This window comes from Penaeus monodon, chromosome 29, assembly GCF_015228065.2.
Source record: "Penaeus monodon isolate SGIC_2016 chromosome 29, NSTDA_Pmon_1, whole genome shotgun sequence".
NCBI classification, from domain to species: domain Eukaryota; kingdom Metazoa; phylum Arthropoda; class Malacostraca; order Decapoda; family Penaeidae; genus Penaeus; species Penaeus monodon.
The window spans coordinates 3,876,823-3,877,721 of record NC_051414.1 but is presented as its reverse complement, the minus strand read 5'-3'; the positions used below and the strand labels follow the sequence as shown (position 1 = coordinate 3,877,721).

Here is an 899-nt window from a genome sequence, read left to right as displayed (position 1 = left end):
CTTTGTCACATAATTCCATTTCATTTCATTTGAGAAATAACTATGTAGATCTAAAATGTTCATATAATAAAAGCTTAGCGCCAGAAGAAAGTTCACTACGTGTGCCTTTATATTATAAAGGAGGGGGAGGGGGGGGAAAGTGAACTTACACTATTATCATTATTTTTTAATAAATAAATAATTGACAAATATTTTTTTCATTAAAAAATCTACACGCAATGTGCACATATCAGTAAAGTTGTAATGTTGTGTTAAAAGGACCAAATACAATTAAAATATAATCATCCTTTTCTTCTTTCATGTAAAAGCTTTAGTGTTGAAAACCTGTGATAAACCTGTGGGAATAGTAATACAAGTCAAGCATTTGTCACTTAAGTCAAAATTTACTGTATTGGGAATGATTCTGATTGAGTACGAAGTTGAAATTTACGATGTGTCTTAAAGGAAATGAAATCTGTTATTCTTTTATCTAAAATCAAATTTATTATGTGTGCAATTAAAATAAAATTACACCTCATTTTCCTTTATCCAAAGTTAAATTCACTACGTATTGTTAAAAAAAAAGTAAATCCTCTTTTTTTATTAGCAATAAAAATTTTTTTTTTTTTTTCTAACAATACCGTATTATTTACAGAATTAATTATTTATGATACCGTATTATTTACAGAAAATTAAAATATTTCTCTTTCTCTCGAAAACAGGCAAGCCCCCCGTTAAGCCAGAAGGAGGTGGTCTCCAGATCCCTCAATTCCACGACCAGAACCTCAACCCAAATGACGTCCCTGGCTTAGTTAACAAAGGCTTCTTCACGGGGATGTCGAAGCCTCAGGAACCCACGGTTTTGTAAACAGGCCTCGGGGATTTGGAGGTTCATGGAGGTCGTGTATGTGTTCTCTTTC

The 899-nt window shown here is 32.1% G+C and overlaps 1 protein-coding gene across 1 annotated transcript in view; it reads left to right on the top strand.

The window, feature by feature from the left end:
• LOC119591913 (metabotropic glutamate receptor 3-like) overlaps positions 1-899 on the top strand; it is a gene marked incomplete at its 3' end in the record, with an annotated part of 20,212 nt that extends 19,313 nt beyond the window's left edge. The window contains 1 exon segment of the mRNA XM_037940667.1: positions 702-899. Coding sequence (XP_037796595.1) covers positions 702-847 — 146 coding nt within the window.